The 19,780-nt window shown below is 44.8% G+C and overlaps 1 protein-coding gene across 1 annotated transcript; it reads right to left on the bottom strand.

Moving 5' to 3' along the window:
* Window positions 1-2,856: 2,856 nt before the first annotated feature.
* Window positions 2,857-5,891, bottom strand: FZD2 (frizzled class receptor 2). The gene has a single exon (XM_053266110.1). The coding sequence runs from the start codon at window positions 5,562-5,564 to the stop codon at window positions 3,903-3,905; it is 1,662 nt and encodes a 553-aa protein (XP_053122085.1). The 5' UTR covers window positions 5,565-5,891; the 3' UTR covers window positions 2,857-3,902.
* Between the last annotated feature and the right edge of the window lie 13,889 nt (window positions 5,892-19,780).

Raw genomic sequence — 19,780 nt, 5'->3', positions numbered from 1 at the left:
TACATACTTAGCACAGGTCAGAAGAAAAAAGGGGGGAGGAAATTTTTTCAGTCCTTTGTTAAAAAACAGCCACACACACTCCCGCCTGATATAAGCCGTCTTGACATTACATGGTCTTGGTTTTCTAGGCCTGCAGAAACAGCAGGATTAAATTAAGAACAAAATGGGGGGGGACTTAAACCCGTGGCCCCAACATTCCTTGGCAGAAGAAATCAATTTTCCACTCCCCTCTGGTCCACGTTGCAGTGTTCTGTCCACAGGACTTGGAAAGGGGGGTGCAAAAAGTTTGGGTGTAGTCCCTTCTTGTGTGGGGCGAGTGGCTGAAAGGCCTTTGCCAAAAAGGAAACTAATGAGATCCATCTGTCGGCACTCTTACAGGGTTCATGGGACCAGTTTGGAAAAGTGCCTGAAGAAGAGCCATTTAGAAAAAGTGAAATTCAATTCTTATAAAACAGAAAAAACAAAGCAACATTCGAGGAAGGCCCAACAGCAGAATCTAGAACTTGATCCTGTGGGGTGGCAGCTGATGGCATACTGGTCACCTGTGTTCCTCTTTGGGGTTTATGTCACTGATGTCAACAGATCAAAACGCAAGGAGGAATCCCAAAACTGGGCCGGTTAAAGAAAAGCAAAGGGAGGGTATGTACGCCTCTTTTGTTAAGGAAAGAGGAGAAAAGACAGAAAGGACATTTGCAGGGGAAAGTTTTGGACCAAAAGACGAAGGAGAAGGAGAAGGAGAAGTGAATCTAGGAGCTTAGATGGGAGGGGGGAGCATCCCTACTTGTAGACTCTCCAAAGTCACCAGCAGATTCAGAAAAATCCAAAGTGTGTGTGTGTGTGTTGGGGGGGGGGAGTCTCTTTAACCAGAAAGAAGTACCCATATACTTAATTGCCAGTATTTAGACACTAAATACTGGCAGTCAATACTTTAAAAACCAAGAGGAAAAACTAAAAAGCAACATCCCATTCAATTTCTTCTTCTTTTTTGAGCACTAGATGGAATTTGCTCCTCCTCTATCTAGCTGGCCTGCTTTGATATCGGACACATGTTTGTTGCCTTCCAGTGTCCATCTGGTTTGCTTTAGTCACCCCTCTGACTTTTTGGCTTTAAACCACACCTCCCTTCTCTGCTGAAGAGGATGTGTGTGGGGGTGGGAGAACTGGGGATTACCTTTTCCACCTTCATTCCATTTAACAAGTTTAAAATCTGGAATGCACAGTTGTACCCCCTTCTTCCCCACCTCGCACAATGCCATCCAATTCCTATTCTTTGTCATATCCCCCTTGTCTACGTTTTGCTCCCATCTGCAGAACCTGCATGTTGCTTCATTCATTCACATGTTGGGCCAAGGAGGATGTGAAGCAGTTTATCTCCACCCAAAGTTCTAAAAACCCACCAGATGACATAGAAAAAACCAACAACAACAACCACACAAGAACAAGTTCAAGAGTCACAATTCCACCACAAACGAATTTGTTGGGGAAGGCTGCAATTATATATCTACACAGGGCTGCCACTGAAAAATTAAACTGGCTCCAAGGAACAGGATTTGATTTAACTTCTCTCCCTGTCTAGCTGTGCCAGTCACAATTTTTTTTTCCAGGTTTGTCACTTTAGCAGCCTACTGCAACTTTTAAAAGATGTATCAGCCATTCTATAAGAACAGATGATATTTTCTAGCTAATTTCTAGTTAGGATTGGTTCTAGTTTAGTAAAGCAATTTTAGAAGCTTACTTTGACATGAAAATGGCTTGGGTGTGCAAAAATGGCTTGGGAGCGCGTGGGCAGGCGATGTAACTTAGGGCTAAATTCTGATCAATATGAAATTATCTGAATTCTACTAAGAAATATAAAAAAGGTGGGAAATGTTAGAAAAAAGTTATATGCAATATTCATCAGTAGCTTGAAACAAAAAAGATGGTAACAAATTTTATACAAGGAATTAATTTTCTTATTCTGAAATACTTGTATTTCTGAATAAAAATGAATAGGATCAGACTGCTTACATTGATTAAATTTTCACTGTAAGGGTATAAGCATGCCAAAATCCCAAATAGATTTATTGGGGAGCAGGGGAACATTTTCAGCAAACACAAGTTTGCAGAACTTGCATAACATAGTACGTGCCACCATCACATATGATGCACACAAGTTTCACTCCATTTGCTATATGGAAAGCTTTCAGATTAAAAGTTATAACGTGAAATTGCCCTCATCATTTTCAGTGGAAGCTTTTGCTCAGATCTTTAGCTCACATTTTGGAAGTCAAATTCTATTGAAACCAACGGGATTACTTCCATACAAATGTGTTCCACAGTTTTAACAGAATGTGTTGCTCTTTTGTTGTTACTTGCTGTTTTACTGAACAAATAAAATAAACTTGCTACTTTTCCCATAAAGGCATCTAAGAAGATTTTCAAATTTGTCTGAAATGTCTTAAGAGAGCTGGAAGAGGAGGTTGGGGAAGTGATGATAGAATTTTCTTTCCAAATAAATAACAATTTGAACAGAAATAAACTTTTCTTACTTAAATATTTGTTCAAGAAGAAGGAAAAAGCTCTGATGAAGTAAGGCTTAATTTCCCCTCTCAAAAAACAAAGAGCTTTTTAAAACCTTTTACCCCTGATCACTCTCTAAATGCCATGAACAACTTTTCAGTATCTTTTAAAAAGTCTGTCTGTCTGTCTGTCTTTCTTTCTTTCTTTCTTTCTTATCTCTTTGGCAAAAGAGTATTGTGCTACTTTTTGAAGCATCGGTTGCAGCTTCTAACTGCTTTGTGGAATCTGACTGAGGGACAACTCACAAATTGATGGTTTTTGAAACCCTTACTGTTTCTGAAAAAAACTCAAACTAGATTTGCAAAGAACAAGTCTGTTTAATAACGGAAACGTAGTTTTAAAAAGACATCTTTTGTACAAAACCTTTAGGAAAAAAATAGAAATGTACAAATGTAATTGAAAGAGAATTCTGCAGCTTAAGGCAGGCAAATTCGGAGGTATTTCTTGGAGGTAAATACCTTTCCTAGAGGTACATTCTCTTAAGCAGAAATAACCATAAGGAGATCCTAACAGCCAGTGCCCAAATTTCAGGAAAGGGGAGAAGGCTCACAGCCCACCACCCCCAATTTCTTGTATTTTCATAGATTCAGAAAATTACTTCCACACTTTCTGAAGTGGAGAGGGAAAACGGGGGTGGGGGTGGGAAGATGGGGTAAGTCTTTCTGGAACCATACCAATATCTGTAGTCTCCAAAGAGGAGCTGGTGGGAGATGTGTGTTGGGGCGGGGTGGGGAGTGATTACAAACCTGGCTCTTATGAAAAGTTCAAGCAAAAATGTCCTGTTATGGGCCAACCCAAACAGCACACAGTCCTCATGGCTCCGTGGAGAGGGAGGGTATGCCAGCGGCAAAGGGGAAATAAAATTAGTATCCAAAGGAGGAGGGGGGAGAGAAAAAATTGTTTTCTCCAACCTGCTCCATGTTTCTGGATCCTTGCTGGTATTCTCTCTCTCTCTCTCTTTCTCTCTCTCTCTTAAATAGAAATATATAATTAAATTTACAAATGCTATTTACAATTTTAATTACAAAAAGACACCCTTTAATAGTTAATAAAAACCTAAAGAAAAAAATTTAGATTTTGTTTTAATTAAAAAGAGACAGTTTTAAATACTTCGGTTTTCCTCCCTCGTTCTTTTTTCTCCCGTGCCTGTGTGTGTTTCTCTCCGATTGTCAGAAGAGGTCCCAGCTCTGTTGAATAGAAATCCCTCCACTCCCCAAATTCCAGAGAGGCTCCCCAAAGAACAAACACCCTCGCACACAGCTCCTGAAGGGAGGCACATCTGATGTTTGTTTAAAACATTGGAGCTGGCAGCATTGGCTCTTCGCCGCCTCCATTATCCCTTTTCAAACGGTAGTCTCCCCATGTTTGCTGTTAGTTAGCCTGGTATAGAATTTCCTCCAGGAGTGAAGGGTTTTCCCAGACCAGATCCAGAAGCCTGAGGTGATGCCCACAATGAGAGTCATGAGATACTTGATCATGTAGACTGTGAAATCAGGCGTCATACGTGGGGTGTACTGAAGCGGGCAAGGGATGGCCAAACTCTTGCAATTTTGGCTAATCCAGCTCCTTTCCCAGTGCTCGCGAAAGGCCTGTTCATAGAAGTAGCAGGCAATGACAATGGTGGCTGGCACCGTGTAGAGGACACTGAAAACTCCAATGCGCACCATCAGGCGCTCCAGCTTTTCTGTCTTGGTGCCACCATGTTTCATGATGGTACGGATGCGGAAAAGCGACACAAAGCCCGCCAACAGAAAGGAGGTGCCGATGAAGAGGTAGACGAAGAGTGGGGCCAAAACAAAGCCCCGAAGTGGGTCGATGTTGTTGAGCCCCACAAAGCAGACCCCACTGAGAAGGTCGCCATCGATCTGCCCCATAGCCAGGATGGTGATGGTCTTGACTGCTGGCACAGCCCAAGCGGCCAAGTGGAAGTACTGTGAATTAGCCTCAATGGCTTCGTGGCCCCACTTCATGCCAGCAGCAAGGAACCATGTGAGGGACAAGATGACCCACCAGATGGAGCTGGCCATACTGAAGAAGTAGAGCATCATGAAGAGTATGGTGCAGCCTTCCTTCTTGGTGCCCTGCACCACTGTCCGGAAGCCATCATCTTGGAAACGCTCATTGCACACCACACGTTCCTCCAGCACAAAGCCTGCAATGTAGGCCACTGAGACCATGGTGTAGCAGCCCGAGAGGAAGATGATGGGCCGTTCTGGGTAGCGGAAGCGCTGCATGTCCACCAGGTAGGTGGTGACTGTGAAGAAAGTGGAGGCACAGCACAGGACGGACCAGATGAGAATCCAGATACGAGCAAAACGGATCTCCTCCTGGTTGAAGAACATGTACCCTTCCAGCCTGGAAGGTTCACAAGGCGCAGCACAGTCCTTTTCCCCAAGGAACTTGTAGTTCAGGTAGCTGGGCACCTTGAGGGCTCGTGGGCAGTGGAAAGGGTGATCGAGGGTGGCATAGCGCGGTGGTCCTGCTGTACCCTGCCCGGCAATGGGGGTGGCACTCGTGATCAGTGCTGGCGAGCCCCCTTCTTCCGAGTGGTTCTGCCCCACACAGATCTGCTCCGCCCCATGGCGGGGAAAGTTCTCACAGCGGAGTCGCTCAGGCCACTGGAAGCCAAATTTGTTCATGAGGGCTTCGCAGCCCTGGCGTGCCCGCTCACAGATGGAGCGACACGGCGGAATGGCCTGCTCAAGGACGGTGCACACTGGGGCATACATAGAGCACAGGAAGAACTTGAGCTCTGGGGAGCACTGGACCTTCACCAGAGGGTAGAACTGGTGGACCTCCAAGCCAGCATCCTCTTGGCTGGTGTGTCCCAACAAGTTTGGCATGATGGTCTGGTTGTAGGCAATGTCGGTACAGAGCGGGATAGAGATGGGCTGACAGAAGCCATGGTCGGGGATGGAGATGCCCTTCTCCCCGTGGAACTGGGCCCAGCAAGATCCCAGAAGCAGCGGCAGGAAGAGGGCCAAGGACGCTTTGGCGAGGCGCATGGTGGTTTTCTCCCCCTTCTGTTCTTATGGGCACCCGATCGCCTTGTCTCCTCCCCAAGGCGAGCTGCGTTCTGTCACTCCCCTTTGGGACCCGAGTCCTGGCAAAAGTTTCCGAGCTTTCGGGGGATCAGCCCTGGCGACCCAGGGGAGGCAATTCCACTCACCCAGCGGGAACTCTTCCTCGCTGCGACTCTCTCCAAGCGCCTTTTGCTTCCCTTTGTGTCTTCCCTCCCCAATTAGTCAGTTTCAAAGGAGGGCCCCCGGGCTGAGTTGAGCTTCGCCCAGCCTTCTCTTCTTTCTCCTCCCAATTTAATCAATTCCAGGCCGGCCCCCTTTTCCTCCTTTTCCTCCCCCCCCCGCCACTCTTTCTTCGCCCTCCCATCCCCTTCAAAGAGTCTTTGGCTGACTAAGCCCCTTCCCAAAATTTCTTCTCACCCAATCAGATTCAAATCCAGGGACCAGCCCTCCTTCTCCTCCCTCCCTCTCTGGGATTGGTCAACCACCCAGGGGAGAGGGGGGGAAGCAACGCGATCACGAATCAGATGCCAACAAAATCGCTTTCTTTCTCCACCCCACCCCTGCTCTGCCCCTGATCCCGTGGCTGTTTTAAAAGTGAAATAATTTACTTTGAGTGGTTATTATCCACCTCCAGTCACATTATGATTATTAGCAAGCAGATTACCTTGACTGTGTGGGCAACAGAACTCCCCCCACCGCCCTTTCCCCAAATTCTAAAAAGCGAAGTACAAAACGCACCGCCTCACCCTTCTCTATGCAGGCGATTTCTAGTCAAAACACACAGAGCGGTGCTTCGCACATACTCGAGTAAACTGAACGTGTGTCTCCCCAGATTTTCTCTGATTTTGGCTCATGTTTTTCAGCCAGTTCCTTGCCCGTCTGACTGGCAAAGACACATAGTCCTACGCACCTCCACACGGAGGCTAAACGTTACTTTAGTTTACATATGGAAGAGAATTGTTACAAGTGTTTTCCGCTCCCACTCCTTCTCCTGTATTCACTTCAGCGGTTAATAGGCACTTTCCGTCGTGCCACTTGTTGATCCAGCCAGTCATCACTTTTCCACTTGGAGTTGCAAGCAGATCTGCTATGAGGTACCGTACTTTACACCTAAAGGTAAAGGTAAAGTGCGCCAAGGAGTTGGTGTGGACTCCTGGTGACCACAGAGCCCGGTGGTTGTCTTTGGTAGAATACAGGAGGGGTTTACCATTGCCTCCTCCTGCACAGTATGAGATGCTGCCTTGCAGCATCTTCCTATATTGCTGCTGCCTGATATAGGTGTTTCCCACAGTCTGGGAAACATCCCATCGGGGATTTGAACCAGCAACCTCTAGCTTGCTAGTCAAGTCATTAACCCCGCTGCGCCATTAGGTGGCTTCTCACATCCAAATTACCTAGGTAATTTTGGACCTAAAGGTCTTTGCCCCCCTCCCCCGGCAAGTTAAGCATCATCCTCCCTACACACACACGTGACACACGCAGTATTTTTGACACATAGGTTCCTGAGGGCACAAAAAAATAACTGAACTCACAAGAATGTAAAGGGAGGGAGAGTATATATGTATGCAAATATGCATGAGCAGAAACTTTTCAACACACAACTTAACACATTCCCACCCCACATATTCGTTTCCCTCTCCCCACTCTGTCTCTAAAGCAGAGGTCATGTTTGGCCATCCAGTATAGGTCCCAGTCAAGCCCAGCACAGCATGGCCTTGCAGTGTGGGGTGGCGTGGTGACCACACCACCTGGGACAGGCTAAAGAGGATTTGGGGGGGCAGGGGGTGTGTAGGCCCTGGACGACAGCCAGGGAGAAGAGCACCTCTGTTTACATCAGCATGTTCTTGTGCACTTTCATCATGCTGTATTCCATACAGATTGGTGGGCAGTCCAGAGTGCAAGATGGCAAGGTGCTCTTACCCCTGGACATCGGGACTGAAGTCCAGAGCCTCCACACCCTCTGGGGCTCCCCAAATCCTCTTCAGTCTGTCCTGGGTGGCGTTGTCATGTTTGTGACCTGCGCCGGGTCCTTTAGAGACAGAGGGTGGAGTGGGGAAAGAAATATGTGGGATGGGAATATGTTAAGTTGAGTGTTGAAATGTTTCGACTAATGCATATTTGCATACATATACCGGTTTTATATTCTTACGTTCTTGTGAGTTCAGTTGCTGTTTGTGTCCTCAAAACAACACCAGTTAAAATAATGGTGTGTGTGTGTGTGTGTGTGTGTGTGTGTGTAGGGGGGAGGGTGCTTAACTTGCAGCGGGGGGTGGGGGCTCCCAAGGCCTTTAGGTCCAGGCACTAAAAAATAACCTTTGCAAGATGGAGTAACTGACCTCCTTTTTACCCATGGGTACTATCAGTAGTATCTGGGCATGTGCAGAGGCAGCGGTTACTCCTATTGCACCTCCACAAATAATTGTTGTTAAGCAGTCAGCAGCACCATGCTGAAATATTGGCCTCCATCTGTTTTGGTGTTCCCTTTGGGCCAGGTAACCCCTAACCAAATAATGGTAATAGAGATTCTAATTCTAATACAATGCAAATGCATAAACAATATGAGCACTAATACAGGATGAGCAACAGTTCTAGCCCCATTCACACATTATGTTCAACACTCTTACAAGGAGTGTACAGTCAAGTGCAGACAGGGGCAGAGCTAAGGGAGAGGCGGCCCATGTTCGCCGCTCTCCCCGGTGGTCCCTCGGGATGAGGGAGATAATGAAGAAAATAGGGAGGGTGGACCTGAGGGGCCCCTCAATTGCTGGGGGGGCCTGGGTTCTTTGAACCCATCTATTCAATTATAGCTACACCCCTGAGTGCAGATCTGTACACAGATACAGTTTTTCACATATGTTTCTCTTTATTTAGCAGGGGGAGAGTAACTGGCCCTGTCCACCCCCAGCACAGTATCTCCAGTGACTGTTGCTGGTGTCTATCTTGTGTTTCTTTTAGATTGTGAGCCCTTTGGGGACAGGGATCTCTCTTATTCATTTATTATTTTTCTGTGTAAACCGCCCTGAGCCATTTTTGGAAGGGCAGTATAGAAATTGAATTAATACTACTACTACTACTAATAATAATAATAATAATGTTGAATCACAAGCAGAACACTTCCTATCTCTATCATGCATTTGAGGGACCTGTCTCCAGGTTCACTTTTAAAATGAACAGAAGTATAGTCATTCAAACAAAAACATGCACGAGCGTATAGACATCTGTACACTTGTGCAACATAAAAGGGCTATAATGTTGGTGCTAAGGCAATATGACGTTAAATTGTAAAACACTTCCTTTGGTTTATTTTTAATTGAACCATGTTATGGCCTCTCCCCTCAACACATCTCTTATGGTAGCAGGCAGAAAGAAACTGCACTTGAAGCAGCGTAGATGTGCTCTGGCATAGAAGAGTACAGCTATGGTGATGGGACCCCACCGAGCATCACTGAACATGTCGAAATGATGGCATTAAAATTAAAAGGAAAAATATTTTCTCAAAAGTGCCACTAAGTTTCATGGTGGTGCTCAGCTCCTTCACCAGGAGCTGTCAAGATAGCTCAGAAACTGGCTGGAATCTGATAGCTAGTTGTACTCCAAAGGCAAAAAGAAAAAGGACCTCTCACAGTCCCGCCACCTTCAGAATACAACCAGAAGATCCCAGCGAATAGCCCCTGGTGAAGGAGTCCTCCAAAACACTTCAGTCACAACAATCAAAACACAGTGGCACGTTGAGAATGTCTCTTCTCCTTCTTGCTTTACTTCTCCGCTTGGGTGCCCCCCTCTTTTCTGGGGTCATGTCAATATCATGCTGACTGAAAAGATGGAAGAGGACAGAGTGCTATCATCAGTCCAGACTTGCAGGCATTGTGCAGCTGGACCCCTGTTCTTTAAAAAAGATGGATTTCCCCCATTGAGAAACGTGATGAGTTAGGCACAAGGAAAGTACAGGTTGAAAGTGGATGGATGCTGATGTTGTCTGAACCCTGCGTAAAGAGTGAATGAACCTGGTATGACAATCCATACTAAAATTATCTATCTATCTATCTATCTATCTATCTATCTATCTATCTATCTATCTATTTATCATATTTTTACACAACCCAAAACTTACGTCTCTGGGCGGTTTACAACAAGATTAAAAAGTAAAACATTAATTAAAAACAAAAACAAAACAAAACAAAAATTGAAAAGCAAGAAATGTAAAACACAATTTAATTTTTTTAAACAATATTCTAAAAATAACATTCAAAACAATCAAAACAATATCAGTTAAAAGCCTGGGTGAAGAAATGCGTCTTTAAGGACTTTTTAAAGGATGTCAGAGATGGGGAGGCTCTTATTGCACTAGGGAGCACATTTCAAAGCCTCGGGGCAGCAACGGAGAAGGCCCATCCCTGAGTAGCCACCAGACGAGCCGATGGCAAATGCAGACGGACCTCTCCTGATGATCTCAATGGGCGGCGGGGTTCATTACGAAGAAGCTGTTCTCTTAAATACCCAGGGCCCAAGCTGTAAATATCCCACCTGGAGGTACCCAGTTTCTAAAAAGAAAGGTGATGGAGTATAAGACTAGGAATCCCAAGGATGCCATTTGCAACATTTCTGGACTTCAGCCCAACAGATAACAAGCTAAGCAAAAGTGCTTCAGTTTAAACCAATTAATGTGGGCCCATATGGTAAAATAGAGAAGGCTAGTTTATATGATCAGTAATTGGGTAGAACAAATGTCCTACCCAGGTTCAGGAGCTGTGCCTACTCCCATTTTGCAATTGTGTGCAAGTAAAAAGCAAGGTAGGAGGTGGGGTAAGTGATCGTGTGTGAGGCTCCTGCCTTGTTCACTTCTGCCTCATTAAACACCTTGGTACAGCTGCTGGGTAGGACGGAGCCCTCACACGATCACTTCTTCACCTCCTTCCTTCCTTTTTTGTCACATGCAATCGCAAAACAGGAGCGCACACAGCTTCCAAACTTGGGTAGGACTCTTGTGCTAACCAATTACCGGCCATGTGAACTAGCCTAGAGAGTTTGGAGTTGAAACGCCCAGGTTTAAGTTCCTATTCAGCCATGAACAGTGGCTGTTCTCAGGCAAGTTTCCCCACAACCTCACCTATCTCTGTGAGGAGTTGGGAGGGTATAGAAAAAGTTCTGATGTAGTGCTTAAAAGTACGTCCTAGACAGGTGGGTAGGTGAGTGTGTGTTCAACATCAGCTATGGATTCACCCCAGTTTGAGCTGTTGTATTAATTAAGACAATGGATGAGAAGTGTCTTGAGCACTTACAACAATTCCGCACATCTTATTTATTTCACAAATATATGCCCTGCCTGCCTTTCCTAACTGAAGCCAGCCCAAGACTAAACACAGGCCAGCAGCCATGTACAGTGACCTTTCAGAAGCTCATTATACCTTCTGTCCTTGGGGCCTGCCTGGGGCTGTAAAAACAGAAGGGCTGTCAAGCATCCTGACCAGAAAAGCATGGCAATTTAATGATCCTGATTATTATTAACATGTAGTAAAGACTGTGGAGTACCGTGGACAGAAACATGTTCTTTGGAAATGATGGGCATAAACCAGATTAAGTTAATCATGACTAAGTCCCAATGAAATAAATGGGATTTAAGGTAGTCCTCATGTGTAGGATAAACATTATGCATACCACTGTATGGGTTGGTTCACATGATTAAAACAATGTCGATTGGCTGTTAAATGTCAGGTTCCTGTGTTGTGTGCACTCCCACAGAGCATGTTGTGAGAACCCAGAAGTTTTTGCTGACCCCAGATCCGTGCTGCAACAAGACAACATTTGTCTGGGATCGACAAGCTGAGTTTCGATCTAAGTTTAACAATCCCAGTTAAATGTTGGGTTGGGGCCAACTGGGGCTTGGCAAAAACTGCCAGATTCTTACCACACGCTCTGAGGGAGTGCATGTGCCACAAGAATCTGGGATTTAACAGACATTGATTTAATCATGTGAACCGGCCTTTACTGTGTTGAACACCATGTGTGAATAAACTATACATGTGTGCAGATCAACCAGCGGTGTCCACTTACACAGACTGCAATGCTTACAATCTAATGTGCGAATAGTCCCAGTAAGAGAGCAACTTAGGTGAACTTCTTTTCTCTCTGCCCCCAGTTCCAAAGATGTTGAGAGCTTTCAGAGCACCATGAAACAGACACCGCACAGCAGCCAACTGATGGTTAGCCAGCTGAGCCTGCTGCTTCTTCTCAGAGGAAAACAAAAGTCTGCAGAAGGATTCTGTATAACTCCTAAACTTTCCTCCACTATTTTAAATAAGGTATTTCTCTCGCTTTGTTTTCTCATTTCCTGTAGGTTTATTTCTGAAGATTTCATTACATAGAGATTTATTTTCCAAACTGATAAAGACCCCCTTGGAATCTTCCTCCCTTCCTTGCCTAAATCTCCATCTTTCTGTTAACTGGGGGCTTATCCCTTTAAGAGGTCCCTTTAATGGTGAGGTTGTTGCTGGCATATAATTGCCCCTTTTCGCTAACAAAGAAATCCATTATTACCCTTTCCCCCCTCAATGGCACCTCAAAGGAGAAAATTCTTTAACATGTTGCTGTGAGGCTTTATTTGGGAGAAGCGGAGATTTAGGATGGGGTGGGGAGAGAAGGGAGACTGGAAAGTCGATCTTAATTATGCAAAATGTGGGGGCCATTAACAAGCAGGTCTTAAAGTAAAGTTAATTACATTTTCATTCTTTATAAATGTGGGGAACTTCAGGGTCCTTTTTAGTTAGGAGAGAAGGTTATGAGGATCTGAGTGCTAAACCAGCTCTGGAGAGGAATTTTGGATTAGAAAAACATAATGTAAAATAAATATCAAACATTTATTTCATACATCTTTTTACTGCCTTATTTGCGCTTATCTATTTTGGGGTGAACTAACATTTAAAAAGATTAGGGTTTTTTTTTTTAAATTATTTAACTTTATTTATGGTTACATGACAGAGATACTGAATCTTCAACAACAGTTGATCTCCTTGAATTGTTTCTTAGGATAAACATGTGGAGCACTCCGTTAGGAGATTTATTTGCACAAGTTCAAATGAAATGGAGGAGTGCATCATGCACCTCTTGGATGGGCATCATCAGGGCAAAATGGGAATGACCCAACACATCTGGTATAATTAGAGTACACTCTATACTCCCGACCCTATGGGAATAGATTCAGATTTGTCACTGGCTGGCTGCATCTGATATTAGGAGGCTAGCCAGGGATCCTTTGCCAGCATCCCAACAAACTTTGAGATTGCTTAGGCCATCCTCCATCCATACTGGCAACATGTCACACTGTGACATGTTATGCTCTGGATCTCCATAACGCTGCAGATCCAAGACAGAGAAAACCACTAGCTCCCACTCTCAGCTCCTTCCCATGGCTTTTAATTAGTCCTGGAGTTAGGACCAGTTGATACATCAGCAGAACCAAATGGTAAAACCTTCCTTGGACTATATCATGTAGGTCGCTAGTAGGTCACCAGTGCATGTGTGTTTGAGGATGTTTTGAATGTTCCCCAGGATGTCTGGGGAAATACTAGATTTAAACTGATAGCAGCTTGTCTTAATGAGTCTGTGTGTGTGTGTGTGTGTATGTGTGTGTGTGTGTGTGTGTGTGTGCCAAATGAGGTGCTGCAGCCTCCAGTTCCAGCAGCCCGGGTTTCACCTTTCCCATCCCATCCTGCCCTGACATTAGAAAGAGCCCCACCTTCAGCCAGCTGGCCATTGACCAGCCCACACAGCTCTGCCTGACTAAGGGCAAGCCTGCAGGCAGCACAGCTCTCATTAATGCCGGGGCAGGCTGGGATGGGAAAGAGAAGTGAAACTTGTTTGGTGCTCCTCTGGGCTTGTTAGGATGAGCCGAAACTGGTTGAACCCATTTCCCTGACATGCTAGTTTTCTACATAAGGGAAGGGGGGTTAATGAGGGATTGCTTTGATATGCAGCACATATGCAAACCTGCAGTCTGATGTGCTACAGTCCAGGAGATGTTTTACCATGTGATTTTGTGGACTGTAGAAATTGGCCCTTCAAACACATCAAAATATCCCAAAGGCAAGTCACCCAGTACCCCCAGAGGTGCTCTTACCCAGGGACTTCAGCCCTGAGGCCTCTACAGCCCCTGGGGGCCCCCATATCCTCTTTAGTCTGTCCCAGGTGGTGTGGTTGCTGGTGGAGCAAGATGATGCTTAATTTGCAGGGGAAGGGGTCCCTCCAAAGGCCTTTAGGTCCAGGCTCCAAAATTACCTAGGTACACCTCTGAGTACCTCTAATCTCCCACCTCTCCCTGGATCAACTTATACAACATATCTCTTCTCTTGGCTGTATTTCTCATTAACTTTTGAACATGTAAAATTCTGCTTTTGTTCCCTTCCTTGTCCCAAGAAATCTCTCCCCTGCAAACCCCACACTTGAGTGGAATGTGGTATGTGTAACAGAACTAAGCCATCTGCCTTCCTGCCTTGAGGTGGCCTTTCTTTTGGAACAACTGACCCTAACCTTTTCTCCCCTTATCTCTCCCCTTCTCCTCTGCCAACTTAACCTCCTCCCCCACCTCCACCATCTCCACTTACCCTCAGCATCTTATCTCCCAGTGGTTGCAATTCTTTCCCTGTCATATTTCAAAACTCTCTCCCTCTTAGCTCTCTCATGCCTGACTCAGGCCTTTTATCTGGGCCCATTTTTCTCTTCCATGAAACTTGACCCTTTTTAAGCATTCAAAAACAAATCCGTCTTTTTCTGCTATCTTCTTTTCCTCCCCCAGATCCACTTTTTACGTTTTTTCTGATACACAGCAGGCTAGGCTTTCGTCCCTGGAACAACTGACCCCATCAAAACTGGCTGTCTTCATTTCAGGCTATTTGTGATCCTTCACCCCACCCGAGGTTCTTTGATTCTACATTCAAGGACATCTCTCTACAGGAGTTTTACTGTGAAAAACACACACACTTTGTTACTTTTGTATGAAACCACCAGTGAATTTCACTTGCACGATTCCTTAGAACTTCCATGATGTTACACTGGAACTCTTCAGGTCAGTAGCAAATGTTTATGAAACGTTTTCCTGGCATGTCATGATTTCTTGCCAGTAATACTTTGTATCTGTCAATTCCTGCCCATTTCCCCCACTATATAGCACTTTCCTTTTGCTTTTAGGCCATATCCACAAAAGAGGCACAAATCCCCACTATTCCCAGTTTCACAAGGCGCGGAATTGTTCGCTTCCAGTATTTTGCCATTTTACATTTAGCAGTCAATGCACATTAGGTGAAAAAATCGTCCCTTAGGATATCTGCATCTTTCCAAGAGTGGGTGTCTGTCCGCTGGAATTTTCCCAGGGGACGTGATGTATATACATACAAAGATATACATAAAATATATAAATAACAGTCTAAATGTTGTACATGGTAGACTGCCGAATCCCAGGGGATAACTGCCCTCCTTGCCATCTGACAATGTCCATGTTTCTGACTCATAGATTGTACTTTCTCCTCACACTTAATGTGAGAAATTAATGCAGCCGTACATACATGTCAGTGAATGCACACTATCAGCTACAGTCGGACATGAAATACACTACTCTTCACATATTATCACATTTATATCCTACCCTTCTTCCAAGGAATCAAGAGATAAAGAAATGTTTATATATGACTCCCAGATAATTAACATTTCAAACCAGTAAACTCTCAAATGGAAACATAACAGCAGAAAGTGACTAAGACTCTGCTCTGTAGAGTACTTAATACAATGATTAATCCAGAATTGAACCAACACAATATATGACTTTCTGGTGCAGTTTTATGTTGGACTTTTTCTTCATTCTCCCTGGGTCTAGGGGAAAAAATGCACCTGCATAAAAATTGAAAATGCTTTCATGCCATTCCACACTGTAGTACTGTAGCTACCTGAACACCGTGGCAATAGTTACTGGTCCTAATTTCTGCCTCCCCCACACGCCTTTTCTTTTTAATTTCTTTTCAAACGTCAACTTAATTTAAAGTCTGACCTCCAAACAACTAGCCCAGATTTGGATTTTAGCATGTGGACAGTGTAAGCCTCAAAATCTGTGCCCCCCTCTTGTTCTCTGTGTGCCTGCATTAATTAATTTACATTTTATATCCCGCTCTTCCTCCAGGGAACCCAGAGCAGTGTACTACTTACTTAGGTTTCTCCTCACAACAACCCTGTGAAGTAGGTTAAGCCGAGGGAGAAGTGATTGGCCCAGAGTCACCCAGCTAGTATCATGGCTGAATGGGGATTTGAACTCAGGTCTCCCCGGCCCTAGTCCAGCACTCTAACCACTACACCACGCTGGCTCTCTCTCTCTGTGTGTCTGCTGCTGGTTGGTTTTATAGGATGAGCGTGCTTGAGTGATCTGCCACTCATTTATTTGGTAAATTTGCCGCTCGGAGTCAGTCTCACTAGTTCCCGCCTGTAAAATGGGTAAATGTCTTCTAGATGCTGACTTCCTTTAACATACAGTGTGTATATATGGCTCAGTCAGTTGTCTGTGACTTGGCTTACTTTCCTGAGTTACCTGCACTACCTCATGTCAGTTCTGCATGTGTGAGTTCTCTGCCATGAATGAACTGGTTGTCTGACCTTGGAACTAGAGCAGGGGCATAGTGAGGCTGGAGTGGGCCCTGGGACAAAAAGTGAAGATGGGCCCCTGCCCACCCCTGCTTTTGAGAGGCAGAGTGGGAGAGCAAAGAGCAAGCTGTCTCTCAACTAGTGGGGAACATAGGAAGCTGCTATGTCTGTCTGAATCAGAGCATTGGTCTATCTAGTTCACTGTTGTCTTCACAGACTGGCAGCGGCTTCTCCAAGGTTGCAGGCAGGAGTCTCTCTCAGCCCTGTCTTGGAGATGTCAGGGAGGGAACCTGGAACCTTTTGCTCTATCCCCCTCCAGGGAATATCTTGCAGTGCTCACACATCTAGTCTCCCATTCATATGCAACCAGGGTGGACCCTGCTTAGCTAAGGGGACAAGTCATACTTTGTTGTAAACCATGGTTTTGTTGTAAACCGTCCAGAGATGTAGGTTCCGGGCGGTATAAAAACATGTTAAATAAATAAATAATGAATAATAAAATGCCTGCTACCACAACACCAGCTCTCTCCCGCAGGGGGCCAGGAACATCCTCCTCCCTACCTTGTTGCATTATAGCTACATCTCTGGACTAAAGAATCTCAGCCGCAATGTTTCCCATTTGCATAATCGATAAATGTTTTCCAGGATGTCTTCTAAATGCTTAATCCCCTTATCATATGTTGCATATATGTATGCGATGCATGTAGCAGAGCTCATCTGCTTTGAGGTCTCTGCTGTGTGTATGCACTTGTGGTATCTGTCTTGTGCTTGTTATCATCTGGATTGTGTGAGTTTGATCTGTGGTTATCAGATACCAATAATGGATGGTGTTGTTCAGGGGCAGAGGAGGACATGCAAGCACAAGTAAGAGCTACATAGCTTGGAGGGACAAAGCATTTTATGTGGGCTCTGCTCCCCTACTGCTGGGCTGCACGAATGGCGACTATATATAATGCTCTTTAAGATCTACATGAAAATGCTGGGAGAGATCATCAGGAGGTTTGGTGCAGGGTGTTAGCAATATGCTGATGACACCCAAATCTATTTCTCCATATCAACCTCATCAGGAAACGGCATAACCTCCCTGAATGCCTTCCGGAAGGCCATAATGTGCTGGAAGAGGAATAACATACTGAAGTTGAATACAAATAAGATGGAGGTACTGACTGTGGGGGGTCAGGAACCAAGAGATGGGTTAAACTCCCCCTGAAAGATCAGGTACATAGCTTGCGAGTGCTCCTAGATCCAAAACTCTCTATGGTTTCTCAGGATGAGGCAGTGGCCAGGAGCCCTTTTTATCAACTATGCCTATTTCTGGAGGTAAATGACCTTAAAACAGTGGTGCATATCCTGTAACCTCCAGGCTCAGTTACTATAATGCACTCTATGTGGGGCTGCCTTTGTACATAGTCTGGAAAATACAATTGGTGCAGAATACATTAACCAGACTGTTATCTGGGACAATTGGAAGGGACTGAATAACACCGATTTTAAAAGAATTGCACTGACTGCCGATATGTTTGCAAGTGAAATACAAAGTGCTGGTTATTACCTATAAAGCCCTCAATGGCTTGGCCTTCAATGGCTTGGCTCCAGAGAGTGCCTTGTTTGTCATCAACCCTGCCGCCTATTAAGTTCATCTGGTGAGATCTGGTTAAGGTCGCCACTGGCTCCTTTGGTGGTAACTTGTGACTGGGCCTTCTCTGTGGCTGCCCCGGGGCTTTGGAATATGCTTCCTGTCAACATAAGAGCATCTCCATCTCTATTTGCTTTTAAGAAGACACTTAAGACACACCTGTTTTCTCAGGCATTTAATTGAAATTAATTTTAAACTGTTTGTTTTAATCCTATGATTCCCCACGCCCATATTTTTAATTCTGATATTGCTTTAATTGTTTTTACTCTGTTTTATATTTGCTGTTTTAATTTGTGTACTAGAGAGACACATATTAGGCGGCATATAAATATTATAGATAAACAAGAAAACATTTTTCACAATATCAAGCCAATAGAATCTCTAGGATTGCTTTCAGTAAGCACCTAAAGACTGATGCCAGTTCTTGGTGGGTTCTGCCACTAGACCCTGACCAGGTACCACAATTTTGCCTTTCAAGTTCTGGCAATCCTGCTACAGAGCTATGTGTATTTTAAAACCCTTTAAACTGCAGAAATTAATACTGGATACAGAATTCATCCTGAAATTTTCCACTTTCATTTTTCAGTACATGCATTTCTAGCTCTTAAGGCTACAACAAGATATGTGAAAATATCTGGACAATGATGCTGGATTTCCAGGGACTAGAGCTTATTTATACAATACAGAAATGATGTGAGAGAAGAAAATGTGCACATGTGCTTTATCTGCATATTTCATCCAAATTACAACATGTGTCGTTTTGTGACACAAAACATGGGGGTTTTGATTTCAGAGAAGCAGTAGGTGGCTCTCGGAACAGTCACACAATTTGTGAAAACCTGCCTATAGGTTTATTTAATTCCAGCACGAAGTATATTTAGAGACCAGGTCAGATTGTCTGCACTCTGAGACTTGGTCATAAATAACACCACATTGTCCTGTAGTTTTGACGTGCCTTGGATAAAATCCAGCAAAGAGGCCTTAGACAAGAATGGGCCTGTTTCTTGCCTAGCCCGAAATTTGTACCCGACAACCAGGCCTTTGCTATCTTGCTTCTCTCCCCGCCCCCCACCGCCCCGTTTTCTTTCCATCATTCTTTCTTCTTCTTCTTTCTGCTTTTGGGATTTTCTTCCCCACCCAACCCCCCTCGCCTGTTTCTTTCTCTCCTAACTTCTTTCCCTCGCTCGCTCTCTCCTTTTCCTGTAACTTAAGCTTTTGTTGAGAGTAGGAGAAGGCCAGGCTGCCTTGAAAAGAGGCCCCTTTGCCTTTCAGAGCGTAATTGAAACCATCGCGCTGTTCTCGTAGCTGGGGGGGGGGAGGAGGGGGCTTCTAGAATCAAAGACCTGGGGCTGGGTTGGGGGGAATAACTTGACCCTTCAAGACAAGCTTTGATTTATGACCCTCTTGCCCACCAGCTAGTCAATCTGCTTTTCCTACCTAACACTTGGCAGCAGAGGGAGAAATAGCCACCGCCTCCCCGCTACGCCCAGCAAACCAGAAGACTATAGGGCAGAAAGGCCTTGTTGAGGTCTATATGGCCTTTAATGCCTAGCTAGAGCTGTACTAGTTACACAATGAGCAAGACTTAGTAGGGAAACATTTTATTATTTCAATACCGAGTTGTAATTAGGAGAGCCGCCCCCCCCTCCCATTTCCCCCCTGGAAAAGTCCCTGCACTTTCATAGCTGAAGAACAGGGATAAATTAACCAGGTAACCCAGTTTGCATCACTGCACTGCCATCCTGCTGGGAAAGCCTTTCTCGGTTGAATATCCACCTCTCATAGAAGCTGTTAAAGGCACAGAAAATAAAGCGGGTGGCGATAGCCAAATCTGCAACCTTTCAATTAGCAAACAGAGCCATCGTGGTGTAGTGGTTAGAGGGCTGGACTAGGACCGGGGAGACCCGAGTTCAAATCCCCATTCAGCCATGATACTTGCTGGGTG

The sequence above is a fragment of the Hemicordylus capensis genome, chromosome 6 (assembly GCF_027244095.1).
Source record: "Hemicordylus capensis ecotype Gifberg chromosome 6, rHemCap1.1.pri, whole genome shotgun sequence".
Lineage (NCBI taxonomy): Eukaryota > Metazoa > Chordata > Lepidosauria > Squamata > Cordylidae > Hemicordylus > Hemicordylus capensis.
This window is presented reverse-complemented; position numbering and strand designations above follow the sequence as displayed.